Genomic DNA, 18,371 nt, shown 5'->3' on the forward strand with positions numbered 1-18,371 from the left:
CTAAAAGTAGATTTGGAATCAAGTTTAAATGAATGAGGCAGCCTAATGTCTTGGCCATGTTAATGTTTACCACAGGGTAAAAATATTCCCATTTTTAAAAGCTTATGCTTATATAATTCCCAGTGATTGATGGAAGTTGCAGATTTAGAGAATTCAGTCTTCAGAAATAATTACAAAAAAGCAGATCTCTTATTTACCTGATACATTGATTTTGCTAATTGATAATATTTAATTAGGTCTTTATAGATATCTCCTGTGATTTCAATGCAATCTGCATGTCATAGCAGAAGATGACAGAGATGTCATGGATACGGGGTAGCAAGTTAGTCTACAATTTGAGATTTGTCATAGACAAGATAATTCAAATAACTTTAATATTACAATCAGTTATGAATTATTCTATCCAGGAAGTGTTACTGTCTTTTGAGATTAACTTTGAATCTAACTACCTCTGTATCTGAATTCAAATGCAGGAAGTTATAAGTATTGCCTGGGAGTATCTTCTTCCATTTTGTCTCAGCTCACATAACAAGTTGTGTAAGACACTTATTTGAATGGTTAAGATTCAACTCTGGTGGGTCTTGGCATAACTCCAATGCTAATAGAAGATATGCATTACATGCTATCACTTTGATACTGGATATAGTGACCATCAGTAATACCGTTATTCACACACAGGAAAATAAAGCCAAGTTTGCCAAAACATGTGATTGTTTAACAGCCTCAAGACATTCCATATAACAATTGTATTCTCCATCAGAGTTGTGTCTGTGGATGATTCCAGTCCTGTGAACAATTGAAATAAAATACAACTTGACCACTTCTACTTAATTACTGTGATAAATAGGTTCAAGCAGCTTGAACTGCTGAGGGCGCTTCCATGTACTATTCCGAAAGTTTCTCCCCTGCTAATGGCCTCTGTTTGGCCATTGTGGAATTAATGTGAAGACAATGGCTTTCACATTCCCTGTTCTTTATCTTCTTCATCCTTGTTAGTCCTCTGGGACAAGGCAATGGGGCAGACATGGCCATTAGCTAGCTGGATGTTATTCCAGACAAAAAGATGTGCAGAAGGTATGTAGGTTAAACTAAGACCCTGTTCAGGTGGGACTATTGTAGCTGGTGTTTTATTGGAGTGGTACATTTGTACTTCTATTGTTCTTTATTCGCCTGTGTATTTTGAACCCCAATCTGCAGTATTTTTTGTGACTATTTTCTTTTACAATAGTCACAAATATGAAATGTACAAATGTGTCCAATCATTCTGGGGTTATTTATCCACGAATTCCTCACCTGAAGGTTAGATTGGAAGTAAAGACTGTCTTAATCAACCTAGGAATTGAAAATGATGGAAAGCACTGTAGTTAATTAATTGGAGAGTCAGGAGAGTATTGCATCAGGGAACACAGTCTCAAAATTCCCAGATCTCCATTGGCCTCTTCTTGATTTCCAACAAGAAAATTTGTCTTTCAGACTTGAATCCATAGTAACTGTGGAACTATTTCAAAAAGTGTCTTATTCAGTATTGAACAAGAATAGTTGCAGCCCACAGACACATCTGAGCTGAAGTACCCATTATATAAAAGAAGCTCCCAGGCTCTACTCCAGTGAAGTATATATATCCAAAGTGAAATCTGTTTATCTTCAGCTGATGCTGTTAGCCTTTACTCAGACATCAGGAGAGATGAAATGGGAACAGTAAAGGCAAGCTCTTGCCTGCAGAACTGAGTTATTTTTTGCATGGATTCAGGATTGAATAGCAAACACTCCAAAATAATTTTTTTTTAATTGATGTTGAACATAAAATGAAAATAATTTCACATTAGAAATCCATTAAAGTTTTCTGAAATGGCAAAACTCTTCATTTTACTTAAGATAACAATTCTATTTTTATCCTGATGCCTTTTCAATTAGTTCTTCTTCTAGTGATAAAGCACCATTCTTGCTAGTTATTCTTCTAGTGCATTTCTTATGCCCTTAAAAAATAATCCTCTAATCACCTCATAATAACAGCTTACCTTAGCAACTTGAGAAGATGACCTTTCTGTTTATTAAGATACAAGTAGGTTGCTCAAATCATGGTATGTCTTAGTAAATATAGAGTTAACTATATATTAACCATGAGGATAAAATATAATACATCTCTTTCTAATCATGCAGAATGGAGTATCATTAGCCACAAATAATTTTGATACAATTTGAATTGTCTAAAGACAGTTACTTGGGCCACTGCATAGAAGATGTAATTTTTCTACTGAGAATCTGGGTTTGAAATCACAAAGTCTCCCAAATAGATAAACAAAACATGCTTAAGAGGACATCAATTAGGAAAGATGAGTGAGCATTGCAGCCAGAAGAATGATTAAAGAGCTAATATTTTCCATGAGAACACTTGCATTTTCCTTGAGTTTTATTTTGCCTTTTTTGACTATAGAGTATCTAAGGTGAAAGAGATCTAACCAGGAGGAGGCTGAAGGAGAAGGAAATTTGTTCCTAAGAAGCCATACTTGCAAAGAGAGAGTACATGTGCTTGAAACTGCAGACATTCAAGAGCAAATTCTACAGGAGAGTAAAATTGTGTGAAGAGGAAGGTGCTTATATTTGAATGCTAACTGCTTCATTTAGAACTGGAAATAATTTGTGTTGTCTAAAATTAAGATACATCTAATGAAATATTTTCAGAGTATCATGTGCACCTTATATCCCAAGGATGTTAAATTGAGAATTGTTAAGACTGAAATTTTAACAGGAGGTGCTTGATGACACTTTCCAAAGTATTTCAGAAGTCTATACTAGTTCTGGGAACTTAGGACCGTTGAAACATGAGGTGCTATAGGGGACTAACAGACAAGAGGATGTCTGGAACAGTCCAGGAAAATGTCAGAGATGCCAAAGCAGGAGACAGCACTGTACCCAGACTTAGGTTCAGCTGCTGAAATCTGTACTAGTCTGGTGAGTGTCTGGAAGGTCTGAACCATACTGTGACACTTGGGCTCCTAAATGGAGAACAAATAGTAGCCACTCTGACTAATAAAAAGATTTCAAACATGTGGTTGGACAGATGCCAGCGACTGCAAATGGTGTAATAGTTCAATGTAAAACAAGATGCAATTCCTTTTTAATTGCTTCTGGCATTCCTGAATATAAAATTCATTGCCAATTCTAGTCTGAGGGTTTTTCATTTTGAGTACTGTCTAATAACAATATTTTATTTGGGAATGCAGAAGGATCCAACTCACTTAAGGAGCCAGCATTGGCCACAGTTCTATAATAGTCTGTAATTGCTATGTGCTGAATTTGATGATAAAGTGCCAAAATAATGGAAACATATATTAAAATGAGCTCATAATGTGTCCAAGCCAGCTAAACACATTCTCTTAGAGCTGTTCGTGAAAAGGGTGTTAGCCAAAGTGCACTAGCCAACCCCTTTGCATATGATGTGGAGATAATCCTTTCCAAATACTATATGATTGAATGGAGACAAAAGGAAGACTTTGTGTTCCATTTCCTCCTGGATTACTCATGAAATAGTACAAAAACATACTGTCTTAATTCTGGAAAATAACATAACTGGAAATTGCATTGTTACATGAAGGTTTGTACATCCTGTATTGCTACCTGGAGTGTAGAAAAGAACAAACAGACCCTGAATTTTGATCAATGCTGTAAGTTATTTAAGAGCACTGTGCAGCTATTGAACAGGCACAACTCTGTTGAGTAGTGTTAGAAGCTACTTGAGTTAGATATGACCTGGAACAGCATGTGAGTGATACTAAAAACACAAACTATGTTATTATGTCCAAAATAAATGCAAGGAGTGAGAATGTTTGAACTATATTAAGTGGTTTAAAAATGCAGAAGTTAAAGCAAAATGTAAGGAATGTTTTAATGCAGCAGGAAGCCAGATTACTGTGAATACTGAAATCATGCTTGGCATTGTGATGGATTGATACTGCAAGAATAATATAGCTGCTTTGAAATGTTATTTTAGTATTTAACTAGTTGTAAGTACTCTGACACAGGAACATAGTTTGAAAGCAACTGTGTTGTGTAATATAATTTTCTCTACTATGTGCAGGTACTTTCTAACATTTTTACTTATTGAGCTTTATTCCAAAAGTGTACTTTTTAAGCTGTTTTGCTTCTGCATATTGGTAAATTCAAAAATGCATAGGCATCTTCCTGAGATTAGCAAATCTGGGAATGTTCCATGGATGCTCTAAAAAATTACTATTTTTCCCTATTCTGTGGGAAGTTGATATGGGTACCAATTTAGTTGTACATTTATGACTGACAGGAATATTTTGTTTGCTAGCCATAATAAAACCTTTTGAGTCTGGGTTGTTTTCAGTTTATATGAACACATATATTCACATATAAAATTCTGGCAAAATCTGGAAGATGTAGTTTCAAATTTATGCCTACTTACTTAACTAAAGTCTGGCACTGCAACACAGATCTGAGAAGGAAACTTAAGAATAAAGTCTGAAGTTTGTTTAGTAACCCCTGCAACAAAGAAAACTGTAGGATACTGGTCATTTATTTGGTGGAGTAATCATGCTACATAGGAATGCCAGTCCCGCTTCAATTCTTGTCCCTGTGACTATTTGTTTTCTTTTTGTCCCATTCTCCCTTTTCAACAAAACTGTAGTGTGGTGGTGTGAGAATCATTAATTTCTTATTAAAATGATGATCACTCTGGCAAAGAATTATCTTTGCCCTGTCCCACAGTCCATTAAGTCAGTTGCGGATGGCAAAAACAGCCTTTCTGCATTAGAGTAAGAGGATCAGTGGTTCCAATCAGACAGCTGATGTATTGCCAGGTCCCACAGACTGATTGATGCTCTCATTCAAGGAGCCTGCAACTCGCTTGATAAATGAACAGCACCCCAAACACGCCCTTCCTCCTCCTTTCTGCTGTGACTGTCGAACAGCTTTAAAGCTTTTTGTTGGCTTGAGAAGCTAAACAGAGTCATGCTTCTTAGAGAAAAGTTCTACAAAGAGCTTTGCTGTGGGTGGAGGAGGGACAGTTTGCCTTTGATGTTATGCAGCTGGCACTTTCCAGGTGGCTAAACTTCAAAGGCAAGTCTTAGGATTTTCCTCCAACCTGGTTCATCAGTTCTTTGTAGATAGCTAGGCTCATTTAATGTTTCACTTTACTTGGAATGGTAAATTGGAAGCCATAAACTCCAGATGTCCTTTTAAATATGTACTGTCCTTCCACCTGAATGGGGCCTGGCTGCCTGCAGAGCACTGAGGAGGCGGGTGGCACCTCCTGAATAGCAGGATTGTGCTTTCAGCTCTGACCTCCTGTGATCCCAGTAAGTCACATGCCTTCAGTTTCTCCTTAATGTCTCTGCTTGTGGAGCATGGATGTTAATATTTCCCTGTCTCATTGGTCCGTGGTGAGGTTGCTTTTTCTGAAATACAAAAACAATTTCACAATTTTGAGATCATCCAAAAATATGCAAACTCAAGTTACTGCTAATTATCAATCAATCAATCAATCAATCAATAAAATAATTTTTAAGAAGACCCAAATGGCCTGCCTCCCACAGGGATATTCACAAGAGCTCGTAGTTGCAGCTGTTCAGGTGAAAGTTAGTAAGATCTTTTGCTACAGAGTCTTAAAACAAGTCAGGAGCCAAACACTTCTCATCTGAACTGTTTGAACACATATCCATCAATGCTGTGAAATATCAATGGCAATATTTCTACTGCATTCACTAGCAGTGAATACAAGCAAGATTTTGCTCATTGGTATGGTATATAGTTGCAATTACATAGCAATTTTCTATTTCCATGATATATATTTCTGAAGTTACAACTACAGTCAACAGTTTCAGTGAGAGATTTCATAATTTTGAAACACTGGGAAATTTTGACTTGTATTTAAATACACTTTTCTTTTCTTTAATTGTCTTTCCAGCTGAGGTTTACCCCAAAATGTATCACACGTGCTTTTTCCTGGTGACATACATGGCACCACTGTGTCTTATGGTGTTGGCCTACTTGCAAATATTTCGAAAGCTGTGGTGTCGCCAGGTAAGTCACTTGCATTAATTCTCTTTGCTTGCTTTTATGACCGTGACTGATTCTCACATGAACCCTTTTTCTATATATGTTCCATGTTGTCATATAGGATCTGATTTACATGGATTTTTACATTATCACCAGGTCCAACAACACTGCTAGCTTACAGACACCTTGGATAAAAAATGAGAATTAAAAAATGAAGGCAGGGCAGTCAGGCTGAATGTAAAACTCTTCTTGTTTATGTCTGTGAAGGGCTTCTGTGAGGGACAGAAGGAGAGGAAAAGTCAACAGAAAGACTTAGAGGGTAGAAAGATCTCATATGTTATATTTAAATACTGAGTATTCAGTGAGAGTAGTCAGTTCCTCATTTTGTTAATAGTTTGTACAGTTGCTTTTGTATTTTTCATTCTGTAAAGTCTCAGTTTCTGAGCAGCAGTCTGAACATAAGTTGAAAAAGAAAGTTCATCTATCAGAACTGTGAGATTGAAATTGTCTGATGTGAGCCATGTTAACCTGACTAGCATCAGTAATGATAGATGTGAATTACTGAGAAATAATTAGCATAATCTATAACATGAACATCTAGTTTTTCAATTTTCATTTTAAAAATATAGAAAAGTAAACAAAAATACAGAACAAAATAGTATCAAATAAGCAAGCATACAACATGTAAACTAAAGTGGTACAAATCATGTGAATTTTTTCAGAAATGCTTTTTCCCCTCCAACATTTTGAATTGGTGTCAGCTTGCTTGAGAATAATTTTTTGGATGTGAACAGTGCCATAATCTATCATACACCTATCCGCAGTTCCCTCTGCTGTCTTCTGCTTTGTCCAGGATGTATCTGTAGCTGTAGTCTCCCACCATCCCCTGCCCGATCACTCTATGAAAGGCAATCAGTTCATCCTATTAAAGAGATAATGCAAGATACTCCCTCTCAAATGGCCTTGACAGTGGCTATCAGGACATGGACATGACCCCTTTTTCTTTGCAACTGTCTGAATTTGAGGATGTCCTAGCCAGTGTGTATTATCTACCATATCAAGGGCATATTCTCATTGGATCAGATGGAGTCACTGTGGAAATCTCTAGTGGATTTCAGATTTCTAAAGATATATATGTTTAAAAATTAAAATCAAATTATATAGTGACAAAAAATATCTCTTTCGAGAAAATAAAATATTAAAAAAAAACAAAAAACCTCTTTAAGGCATTTTGATATCTCACTGGAATAGGAATTATTCTCATTTTTAATACTTATTGGTTAAACTAGAGTAAAATCTAGTTGTTGATTATTTTTACTTTTAATTTCTTACATTTAATAATAAGTTTAAACAATAAAATAGTTTCAAGATAAGAATCTTCAATAGGAAAAAGCCTTTGATGGGTTACTTTTTAAATGAAGTTCAGTCTAACATAGCCCTAAGATGCTCTTTATTGCTTAATAATTATCTGTGACTTTTTCTGTTCTGTGGTGCTTAATGACCTTACCACCATATTCCTTCACCTTCTCTTCTGTTATTTTCTTTACAATCCTCCTATAATCTGAAACTATCTGTTAGTTTAGTTTATGCAAGCAATTGTTCTTAACTTAAATGTAGTTTGAAAATTCTAATTAAAGTTAAAAACAGAAGATAAGTTGCTGGAAACAAACCATTTTGGTGTTTCTGGTTGATTTTTTTTTTTCTGTTTTTTGTTTTGTTTTGTTTTTGTTTTCAGTTGTTCTGTTTCTTCTTCACAGTATTTCTTCTCCCTATACATCTTGTACGCTAAAAAGTGTACAGGGATTTAGGGTTTTTTTTGGTGGCAAAAAGACAAATACTGTTATACACCTACGACTGTCAGTGATGTGAAACTGCAGACACCTTGTTTCCTAGCTTAGATGATAGCAGTACATACAACAGTGTGCAGTAAGTAAAATTAAAACCACTTCATGCCTATTAACAACTGCAAGTTGGCTGCAGACGTCAGGCATTTTACTAGATGCAAAAGGTGGACCATAATCAGTCATGCGGAGCAAATTAATGCACCACTGTGAGTGTATTATTTGATAGTATCTTCAGTTAAGTAATGATGCTGTTTACAAGAACTTTAGTTAAGTGTGTTAAATATCTTGTTGCAAGATGCAATGCATCCCAGATGCATGTGACAGAAAAAACACCACAAACAGTAAATTCCTTCTGAGTCTTACAGTTTTTCTAAAGGTTCATTGATGCTTTTCTTTGTTGTTTTTTTTTGTTTGTTTGTTTGTCTTTTAAATGGAGTGTTTTTCGCATACTAACATTCAGATGACTAAAGATAAGAGAAATTTATAAAGTATCTTTTTTGTACTTTGTACAATAGATCTTAAAATTACTGACTGTGCCTCTCAGGCAGATCTTCACATATAAACTTTGCAGTCTTTGATTCAATGATTCATCTGTGCAAAGGGAAGAACAATCATGCCACAAACACCAGGATTTTGAGTAATTTATTTTATTTATTAGAAAGGAAGTAGTATCTTAGTGACAGTGTTCTCTTGTGGATTTTAAGTGGATAAAAAGTGACATCTAAACAAATAAATAGGACTGAGTGGTCTTATGGTAAAAGAGTTGATACATAATTCATATTATCAAGTCCTGTATACTTTGTTTTATTGATGTCCAAATGCATTCACACAAAAGTCTTTTCATATTAACAGCCAGGAGCCCTGCCCATTTTTATTTTGGCAGCTGAAATACACCTTCCAACTCTTTGCAAGCTGTTCTTACATTTGAGGAGACTGAGTTTACTTGTATATCCCTTGGTAATAATTTGAGGAGATAGAGGAAAGGTGCATCTGAGAAAAACAGCACCACTTTTCATACTTGTATACTATGCAACTAACTGTATGTATATATATATATAGTATATATATATATATATATATATATATATTTGGTTACTGATTCAGTAACCAAAGCAATACATGTATTTTACTAATGTGTTTATACTTGTACATACATAATACATGTGTGTGTTTACCTAAATACTGATCTGTAAATCTTTCTGTATATGTAGACCTCTCTGAAGTTTTCTGTCTGTTAGATGGTCCTGGTTCAACTATGCATCTATGGGTAGATGGTACTTTTTTCTGATAAAATTCTTACTTTATCATTGGTTATTGGACTCTAAGTAGCAAGGCCCACTTCTTTGCCAGATAAAGACAAAGATAAAAAGGGTATATAGGTAGAAACTGTGGAAAGGCTCTCAATGCAAACTTCTGAAGATTTGTCACTTTGATGTAGAGTGGCATTGTACATTGTATACAGTCCCTACCTTTGATCATATCTTGCTATTGAAGACTGCATATAGAGCAGAAAAGCTCCTTCTACCTGAGCAGACCATACATAACTGAACAAGCCATGTACACAGTCATGTCTAACACTTCTACAGAAACAGCCATTCACAATTCTGAGACAAGCTACTCTTTATCTTCTTTGAAATTGCATCTATTAAGAAAGATGGTCACAGAACTCTTTTTGTGAATCTTCAGCATCATCAGGAGGGAGGGGTCAGTAGAGATTTAGCTAATTTTTTTACTGCTTGCATCTCCATTATCTGATGATTCTTGCTAAAAAAAAATAAAAAATAATAATAAAAAAAAAAGATAATTCAGTATATGAGAAAAGGAAGGAAAAGCTTCAAAGTTAAAAGAATGGGGACACAGAATACCCCATATAAGCCAGAATCAGAATCTTAGTATGTCATCTTTGTAGTGCATGGAAAGTACACATTGCGGTACTACATCCCACAGCTAAATAGATTGAATCCCTTTAAACAGAACAAGATACGTTCAGGTATGAAACTGGCATTTCTGGTTTAACTGAGTGAGTAGGAATCCTCATTTAACTGAATGAATAGAAGAAAGTGAATAAGTGCAAGACTTGTTTCCTTCCCCTTCCCCTTCCCCTTCCCCTTCCCCTTCCCCTTCTCCATCTCCTTCCCCTCTCCTCTCCTCTCCTCTCCTCTCCTCTCCTCTCCTCTCCTCTCCTCTCCTTTTCTTTGTTTTTTTGCTTTGTGTTCATACAGACTTTTGTTTAAAGAGAAAAACAACAAACAACAAAACAAAACAGTTATTATGTATCTCTCTCTGTTCTGCTTTGTTGTTTTCTTGTTCATTTTAACACAACACTGCCAGATAATCCAATAGTTACAAATCAGTTTTGATGGTGCACATAGATGCTCAGTTAAGGGCTTCTCTATGCAAGGAAGCTATTCATGGAAAAATAGATATTAGCTATTCTAGAACAATTCTGCATGTGCATTTTTTAGTTTAGAATAATTGTTTCCATTTTGACTTGGTTTCTTTGTTGTTTTTTTTTGTTTGTTTGTTGTTTTTTGTTTTTTGCTTTTTCTCCTGAAAAATGTATTTAAAATTTCATTCCCTTCTGGTTAGTTTCTGTGGATAAGACCTAATTTTAAAATTCTACAATAGAGGATGTGAATTCTTCAGATAATTTTAAACAAGAACCATTTTACACTCGTGGGACTCATCATCCTGTAGACAACTGCATTACTCATTATAGAATTATGCTTCTACCCAAGAAGTTTTTACAGTGTGTAATATTGAAAACATAAATGGCATCAATTTCTCTGAGAAAATCCTTGCCATCCATAGTCTTGCACATGTGGCTGTGCACAGGAAGTAATTTTAAAAACTAAAACAAAATTGCTTTATTTCACTTGTACAAGGCTTTTACAAGGACAAAAAGCAAAGACAGATAACTTTTTAATAGTTCAGTGCTACATCTACCCCTTGAGTGTTGTCTATGATCAGTTTAACTCTTCCTATGTCTTGACACTCTTCATTACTACATATCCAGTTTTGAAGACTCTTGCAACAAGATTCACATTTTAGCTATAACCTCTTTAATTGCTTCACTGTCATCAAGATTGCCATGTTTAAAATTTTAATGGCTAATGTAGGTTTTATATCCTTGTTTTTTATCGCTGAAATCTGTTTCATAGCCTAAATTGGCAATATATTAGTAGAATAAAATACAGTCATGTAAGATAACAGTTGACATCGATCTTCATAGCAAAATAAGTGTAGAAGTGGGGTTGTTAAGTATGATAGTCTGAAGATATCAAGGCAAATCAAGTGGTAACTAAGGATAATTTTATTGCATAAGTTGGTATATTGGACAAACAGCCAAACAGCACTCCTTTTGTCTAAAATCTGATTTGTTTCTCCCAGCTGTGTAAATTAATATGATAAAATAGAATACTTCTCCATACAAGCTTATCTTGACATGTCAATATGTCTACTTTTCTTGTTAAAACTACTTACACTGCTCGTTTTTCAAGTGCCAATGATAAGGATGCCCCTTATTCTGTCCTTTTTTAGATCCCTGGAACTTCTTCTGTTGTTCAGAAAAAATGGAAGTCTCTGCAGTCCTCAGCACAGCAACGAGGGCTGGGACAGTCAACAAAGTCAAAGATCAGTGCTGTGGCAGCTGAAATAAAACAGATTCGTGCAAGAAGGAAAACAGCACGTATGCTAATGGTTGTCCTCCTGGTTTTTGCACTTTGCTATCTGCCAATTAGCATCCTCAATATCTTGAAAAGGTAAAGTTTATCCCAAAATGTAAACACTTGGTAAAGTTTTCTGTCTAAAATCAATCTCTGTTATGAGAATCTTAATATTCTGACAGATACTTTTGAAGGACAAGGTCTACTTATTTCATGAGAAAGAGACAGAAAATAAGCATATATTTGCAAGAAAAAAATGAACCTAACTTATCTACAGTACTGAAAATCTTGGACAGTTTGTACAAGCCTTATTAGTAATCTCCTCCTCATGAAAGTGATCTATCTTATCTTCTCATTAAAACTTGCCATTTACATGGGAGTACAGCTTGTTTGCTGTAAATGAATCCTGGAAGTGCAGTTCCCTAAAACAGCAGCTGAAAGCTGCCAGGAGAAAATAGTGTAATGGCTTAGCCCCAAGGACTTTTACCCAAGCTTCATCAAGTACTGTTTTGAAACCCAGTTTTGAATCTATTTTTAGGATAATCCTTCAGTTTTTCCATTAAGCTGTTGTTTTTTGGGTTTCGCTTTTGTTGGTTTTTGTTTTTGTTTTTGTTTTTTTTTAACTTTTTACCTATTTCTCTCCTTCTCATTTGAGATATAATTGTTTACACTCTGTTTTTGTGCAGAGCTTGACAAGTTTTGATACAGTTACATCTCTTGAGACCACTGACATACTGATAAACAATGACATATAGCAGGTTTGATCTTGAAGCTATTAGCTGTCTTCAAGAGATAAAGGATCCTTAGAAAAGAAACATAGTTTTGTTGGTGCTTGAGAAATATTTGATTTTTAACGTTGGATATGAAGGCTAGAATGCATCTCACTGAATTCTGACATATTTCTGAAGTCTGATTTAAGCGCTTTTCATGCTCAGATCACTTAGTAGGCAATACAGAAATAAAGAAGTATTTCCACCTCAGGGCCCATTTGGTCTAAACCACAGAGGAACTACAGTCTCCTTCCACTGCACTAGCAGAGTAGGCCTGCAAGTAGATGCGTGTTTAAAATGAAAAAATTGGGCGTAAGGAATCAGGGCAGATTTTTCTGGAGTACAGAAGCTGCTATTGTGGCCTCCATAGCTCAGTTCTTGGCCAGTTCAATGCTTTTCTAATTCCACAGAGATCCTGTTGAATAACGGTCCCAGAGCTGGAAACCCCAGTTATATGAATTGGTCAAAAACAACATTTCCCATCTTATCTAGCACCCACTGGTGTTGCTATGTAGCAGAAAAGTCATGTATCTGCACTTTTCCGAAGTGCTAATGCTTTATATTGTGCAAACCCACCAAGAATAGATGCTGAGCCATAGGGAGAGGAGTTTATACTCTCAAGCAAACAGCAGCATTGAATCTTCTTTTCTGTGATACTGAAAATAAGTCATCAAAGGGAAAATTAGGCTAGAATTGGGCAATTACTCCTTCTTACATGATTTTTAATTTTGCCGTCTTTCAGGTTTGATTTTCTTTTTCCTTAGGGTTTTCGGGATGTTTAATCATGCTGATGACAGAGAAACCGTGTATGCCTGGTTCACATTCTCACACTGGCTTGTATATGCAAACAGTGCAGCCAATCCTATTATTTATAACTTCCTCAGTGGTAAGTTGCAGTTATCTAGAATTCAAATTTAATGTACAGTTTAAATGTAATGAGCCATAGTAAATAAGAAAATGACTGTATAACATCAGCTGCACTCCTTCAGTGAGAGCTAGACCCTGTTCCCTGATGAATAGCATTATCTTCAGACTATCTACCTATAACTAACCAAAAGAGTGCCAGCACCCAAGTCCAAGTGCTTGAATTCAACTGTCCATGCCATTAGTTTGTTGGAGAAGTCACTGGCATGACTTCAGTCTAAAACAATTATCATTCTCCTAAATCACTGGATAATGTCAGGATTAGCACAGCCCAAGGGCTGTCCCCAGTTGGCATTTTGTATGCAGCTATCAGGTCTTGGAGTTTGCAAGTGTTTAATAATACTTGCAGGGCCAGACTGGGCCAACTAGTTTCAAGGTTAAAGAACCAGTCAGGATGCTGTTTACTTACTAGTATGTTTGTCTTAGTTTGTTATTTGTCTTATTTGGCTATGAGCTGCAGAATCATGACCAAAACTGGTTGTTTTACAGCAGGGAGAAAAAAGCTTGGTAATCCTCACTACACGTTTTCCTGCTTTGTTGGTTTTTGTGTGTGTGTGTGTGTATGTGGTGTCTAGTGTGAGGATGATCTAAACAATTTATCCCAAGCTCTGAAAGCAGACTAATAGGCTGTTGAATACATTTTAAAAAATTTATTGAAATTGAAATACAGAATAACCTCTCTCATTTCACATGTAAAGTAATGCTGCAGTCATTTAAGCCTACTATTGCTCAATTAGTTGTTTTGTTTTTTTTTTAATGTGTTGTTAATCAACAAACTATCCATACCTTAATTTCATAGGTTGTTCTACTTTGTCCATCCTGTCTTGCAAATAATTATTTAGACTTCATACTATACCTCACATATATTCTTATGAAGATTGTATTTTGTCTTTCTCCAAACCATTTAAAATGTCGTTTGCTGCTCCAGTAGTGATAGAAAAACATGTCAATGTTCTGGATTAATTTTGCATTAGATAACTCCTTTTTTTCTAAGCTATAAAGTTGATTGAAACATGGTTTACAGTACAATTTTTTGTCATTACTCTTTTCTTCTGTTTGACAGGGAAGTTCAGAGAAGAATTTAAAGCAGCGTTTTCTTGTTGCGTCTTTGGTATTCACAGTCACCATGATGAACGACTCACAAGAGGTCGTGCCAGTACAGAGAGTCGAAAATCTCTGACCACCCAAATCAGCAATTTTGACAATGTTTCAAAACATTCAGAACATGTTGTACTGACCAACATAAACACACTTACGGCAAATGGTAATGCACTAATTACCCACTGACAGTATCATTGTTCCCACGTCTTTTGATGCTGTGCTAGTAAAATCTAATTGTGCATAGAACAGTCTTTGAGTATAATGAGAAAAAGTGTTCACAATTAAGAACTGACAGTAAGAAAAGTAAGTTACAAAATATATTTTACAGAGTATGCTGCAAACTTGATAATATATTTATGAATCAAAATTTTGTTTAATCTCCTTCAAAGTCTGAGCTGCAATTGGAGAAGGCATAGAGTAAAAATATTTCGTTTAAATATTTTCTTTGGATTTCTGCATCCTTTAATTTCCTAAGTAAACACAGAACAGATAGCTGAAGATGTGAAAATAATTTTCTGTGATGTTGCAATCTGTTTATAAACAGATATATTTTACTTAGAGCTAACTAGCTGAAGTTATAAGACGTTTTGTAACAGATACCTGTATTAGCCAAAAAAAAAAAAAAGTGTAGCTTGAAATACCCAAATGTCTTTGGCTATTTCAAATGATCTGCTCACCAAGAGTTCTGATGTGAGTTGAGCTGATCAAATAAGAAATTGGCATGAACTTCTCATATTTTATGTTCTTTTTTGTATTGGATATGTTTTTATATGTATTCCGAATCAGTGGAGAAGCCACTCTTGATTTTTCTCCAATACAGGTTGATGAGCACAGTTAAAAATAAAAGGCAGAACTTGTTCAAACTTTGCTAGTTTCACATAGACACTAAAATGACTGTGCAATTCTCTAGTCTTGTGAATAAGTGGAAAATGACATCTAAATTATGATTTTATATTTCTTATTACATATATATATGTTATATGTTATATTCTAGTGGGATTTTACAAGAGATGGAATTCATCCTTGCCCTCCAAGATATGTAAGCACTGTTTGTCTAGAAGTTACTTAGGCTAGGACTATATAGCTATATATTGATAACAGAGAACTTAGTACGTCCAAGGGCAGGTAATCAATTCTTAATACAGGTATTTAAAAAGAACAAAATTAATTACATCTGAAGGTGTACGCCTTCCACTACTGTAGAACATTCACCAGGTGACTCACTTAGTTCAATTTCCATCTGTCAGTGTTAATTACCCAGAAATAAGTTTGTGCTGTATGCTTTGCTGGAGCATCAGCTAAAGGCTGATTAGCATACTCCACAATGTCTAAAGCACTTTATACTAAAATGCTGGAAATCAAATCCAGGAATGAATTCCTTCTATATGATGATATTAAAGAGAGGACTTTCTTCCTCTAGGATTGTAGGATGGGATTTTTATTCAGTACCTATATGTACATACAAATAAGTGCTCTAGATGTTTAAGCAACCAAAAGAGATCTAAGCTCAATTAGGTTATATAAACACGGGCATCAGAAACTACCTATTGAGATTTTTCCTGATTTTTAGGCATACTGTTGTTGGTCCAGAAGCATGTTACACTTCCCATCTCTACCTGTAAACCTCATATGTCTAAATGGACACTAGTGTTTTGCTAGCTGTACTGACACCCTTTAAACACAGTCAACAGTGCCTAAAAAGCTTTTCAGCTCTCTCCAAAATAGGCAGCAGATAGTTGGTCATTAACTACTGTCTACTTTCCATATTGTGACCAGGTTAGCCAGATTTGCCCTTCTCCTTTAGTGTTGTCATTTCTATATGTATGGTGCAAGCAAGAACACAGCAGTGAAACCCAGAAGGCAATGGGACTGTAGGTGATGTTTTAGTCTATTATTTGTCATCATTCTTTTGTACTGACACAGGAACCTGTAGTGCTCTGCTGTTCAGTGTCACATGGATAAGGAACAACAGGGCAATTTACCAAATAATGCATGTTTAATAAATTGAACATATTTAAATTTTTAAAAGTTTAATACATCAAAAATCCCCTAAGGCTTCAGGCAAGAAGTCTTTTACATTTACAGTGAAATTTGAAATGTTTTCTGGCAGATTATTTTGTTAGTAAATCAACACCTCTATACCATTCAGAGAAAATACCAGTTGCAGGGTGAGCCAGCCAACTACCTGTTACAAGCAGTAAATTATCTTAAAATTCTTATCTTACAGGTATTACAGCTACTTTCAGCCCTTTGAAGTCAATGGAACTGCATCTCCACATACCAGGGGTGAACGTGTCTTCAAATTTAGATGAAGCAGTGAGAATTTCTGCAGGATGCACTGGCAACACAGAGAATGCAGAATGGGATAAATTTGTCCCTAGTGTAACTAAATTTACCTCAATGGAATTGCAGCAAGGATGACTTTGGCTCAAAACAGCTGAGAATGGCATTTGTTTTTAGCTGTGTTACAGACTGGAACAACTGGACAAAAGGATTCCTGCAAAACGACTGCCTCTTCTACTTCTTCTCAGTCTTATGGAAACCTACTTACCTCAGTACGAGCTAAGCAACATGTCTTTACAAGTCTTTTTAAAGAGTGGATTGTATCATACTTTGTAAATACTGTAGATATTTATTTTTATATATTTTAGATGCTGTGGAATGTTCTAAAATGTACCATATAAAGAACTCTACGTATTTGAAAGAAGTCTCATTTATTTATATCCTGTTTCTATTAATGAATGACTTATTTACAAGGAATACTTACTTATGCACTAGTGGTATTCTGGAATTACTTTGCACTTCTTTTTCTGCTGTTTCACTTGTAGTAAATTCTGTATTAAGGAAGTTTCATTTCAGATTGATTTTGGGAGATTCCAGACTACTTTTCTAAGCACAGACATGCTTCTGAGATATGAATTAAAAGTGCTGAAAGTCACACATATTTTCAAAAGTTACACTAAATAGCCAGTCTCTTTTTCTTCAGATGAGTGCCTAAAAGGTAACTACTTAAATAAAACTTGCATGATGTTCAAAGGTGCTATTCCTACTCAGGCCACTAGGAATAACAAGTATCAGCACTTCTGAAGAACTGGACATTTTAACTTTGGTAATTCCTTTTAGTCCATAATGTCTGCAAGTGCTGCTACAGAAGATCTTCGAAGACACTTAAAATAGAAAACACTGGTTATTTTGCTTGCTCTCACAATTCCTCTCTCATCTGCCATTTAACACCAATGATACAAACATTTAACAATTTCATGTGCCAAGAAAATGTTGATTTTTGAACAACTAAAATAAAGTATTTCTCTCTGGAATTTTAGAGCAGATATTTCATTGCTCTAGCAGATGAAGTACTCACTCATCTACTTTTCATTTATGGGAGAAATTCTTTGGTCTGGGGCTTCCTATCACATATTGTAGTATTTTTCCTTGGTGAATTAAGCTGATACATCAATGGAGCTTTAGTGTACTTGGGGTAAAGGCCACTGGCAATTTTTGACTCCTGCAACCCTTTGACATGCTGGAAATTGAGGATCTGGCCTTAATTTTTTCTTTTGTAAGAAAAAAAAACAATTCTTTTTTCTCCTCTTTGTTTTCTTTTCTGACTTCCACTAATATCCTCAAAATATTATGACGCTACTAAGAACTTATTTTATTCATAATTAGAACTTCATATTCTTTTGTATGAACAGTATGAGATGTAATTTATTCACTGACAAAATTCTTTTTTTTTCTAGCCAGAGTGAAAGGCATATCTTTCCGACACAAGTGATACAATCAAAACTTATCTAAGGTTTGAAATTGTAAAGGTGGGTGCAGTGTTAACTGATTCTTGCCAGTACATCAAATATGGTTACCCAGTTAAATAATTTATTATCTTGATGAAAAAAAAAAAAAAAAAAAAAAAAAAAAAGTGCATCCAAAATGTGGGGTTTTCTGAAAGAAATATTTTTTGAGGCAGATATTGTTTTTTCTTTATTCATTTTATTTTATTTTATACAATTTGAGAACTACTTAGATATCTTTTTCTGAATTTTTCTTTG

The 18,371-nt window shown here is 35.1% G+C and overlaps 1 protein-coding gene across 1 annotated transcript in view; it reads left to right on the forward strand.

Annotated features, from left to right (window-relative positions):
* The window catches only part of HCRTR2 (hypocretin receptor 2), a 31,871-nt gene extending 15,125 nt beyond the window's left edge, over window positions 1-16,746 (forward strand). Inside the window, exons 4-8 of the mRNA XM_042862266.1 lie at window positions 5,930-6,045; window positions 11,406-11,626; window positions 13,065-13,186; window positions 14,288-14,488; window positions 16,553-16,746. Coding sequence (XP_042718200.1) covers window positions 5,930-6,045; window positions 11,406-11,626; window positions 13,065-13,186; window positions 14,288-14,488; window positions 16,553-16,746 — 854 coding nt within the window. The remainder of the gene's footprint in view (window positions 1-5,929; window positions 6,046-11,405; window positions 11,627-13,064; window positions 13,187-14,287; window positions 14,489-16,552) is intronic.
* Window positions 16,747-18,371: the final 1,625 nt, after the last annotated feature.

Source organism: Lagopus leucura, unplaced genomic scaffold, assembly GCF_019238085.1.
Source record: "Lagopus leucura isolate 7727_CA_CO unplaced genomic scaffold, USGS_WTPT01 Super-Scaffold_73, whole genome shotgun sequence".
NCBI lineage: Eukaryota > Metazoa > Chordata > Aves > Galliformes > Phasianidae > Lagopus > Lagopus leucura.